We start from the raw sequence: 1494 nt of genomic DNA on the forward strand, positions 1-1494 counted from the left end.
TTAACTACAAGCCATCATTCACAGCAACCAGAACTCACTTTGTTTATAAATGGAAAAACCTTTTCTCCTCTTCTGGATGCTGGTGTGGATATTTCTGGCCCATCTTCCGCTTGTTTCATTCTGAATAACTAACAGTGTTCCCATAGAGGTCTTCCCTAACTTCAGTCTGAAGGAAAAGTCTATCAGAGGCTCCTGAGCTTCTCCAGCACCTGATCCTGGGACCACAGATACTTTCTTTTTATTTCCTCAGGTGAGACTAGATGACATATCTCTTTTAAGAAAGTCAATCAAAATTAGACTATTTTTTATTTTCAGAGACATGATCAATTCTTACAGTCTGTAATTGTAATTGTAAAGAGGATTAGATGGAGAGGGTGCCCAGATAACACAGAAAAAAAAAAAAAAAGATGCTATGTCGGCCCCTGGTCTTTATGTGTACCGAGCGCCCCCTGCTGGTTATTGTACCTGCCAGGGAGGTTTTTGTCAGGGGCTCACACTGAAGACTGTTCACTGTGTCTGTAGTACAGTAATACATGGCTGTGTCCTCAGTTTTAAGATTGTTCATCTGCAGGTAGGCTGTGCTTTTGGAATTATCTCTGGAGATGATGAATCTGTCCTTCACTGAATCAGCATAATATGTTGCATAATTATTACTTTTAGTTCTTATGCGAGCAACCCACTCAAGCCCCTTCCCAGGAGCCTGGCGGACCCAGTTCATGGCATAGTCACTGAAGGTGAATCCAGAGGTTGCACAGGAGAGCTTCAATGACCCCTTAGGCTGCACCAATCCTCCCCCAGACTCAATGAGCTGCACCTCACAATGGACACCTGCAAACAAAGATCAAGTGTTCCCATAACTGTCAAGATCTTGATCAAGAAACTGTCACAAAAGTCTACTGTATCCCTCACTCACGTCTACTCATACACTCAGTATCCCTTGTTATTTACCTTTTAAAAGAACAACCAAAATGATGCAGTTCAGCGCCAACCCCATGTTGATTGTTCTGTTTGCAGTGCTGATCTCCAAATGGGAAGACAGGGCTAGAGTCCTCTGCCTGACCTGCAGGGTCAGGGCAGGGCTGGTTTTCATGAGCAGAGGAAGGCCATATTTGCAGCATATCTTGCTGCATACCTTATGTGCCGACCTGTGAGCCTTTGGGACAGCAATTAATGGTGCAAACGTCTGTGAGAAAATGAAGTAGCAAAGTAAGCATGATTTCATCAAAATGTTGTTTATATTGTATTTGTAATAAAACGTAGCAACTTCAATTTATGATTATTGTGTTTTGTCCACACTCACCTTTCACTGTCCATCTTACCAGATAATATACAATAAACTCATAGGAAGTTTTGAAATAAAAATTACAATATTAAAATTTTAGTGGAAATAACAAACTTCAATGATTACTGAAAGTATATAAAAAATTAATGTAACAAAACTGAACTGAGGGCATAGCATATTGGAACAATTTAGCACCCACAAGGTCACAAGAT

The 1494-nt window shown here is 40.7% G+C and overlaps 1 gene segment (V, D, J or C); it reads right to left on the reverse strand.

Moving 5' to 3' along the window:
• Nucleotides 1–465: 465 nt before the first annotated feature.
• LOC126487826 (immunoglobulin heavy variable 3-73-like) lies at nt 466–1046 on the reverse strand (the record flags this gene model as incomplete). The annotated part of the segment is given in 2 exon segments: nt 466–828; nt 949–1046. Coding segments are annotated over 2 exon segments (409 nt in total), but the record flags the coding sequence as incomplete, so codon positions are not given.
• Nucleotides 1047–1494: the final 448 nt, after the last annotated feature.

Source organism: Alexandromys fortis, unplaced genomic scaffold, assembly GCF_014885135.2.
Source record: "Alexandromys fortis isolate MF-2015 unplaced genomic scaffold, M_Fortis_MF-2015_v1.1 scaffold_182, whole genome shotgun sequence".
NCBI lineage: Eukaryota > Metazoa > Chordata > Mammalia > Rodentia > Cricetidae > Alexandromys > Alexandromys fortis.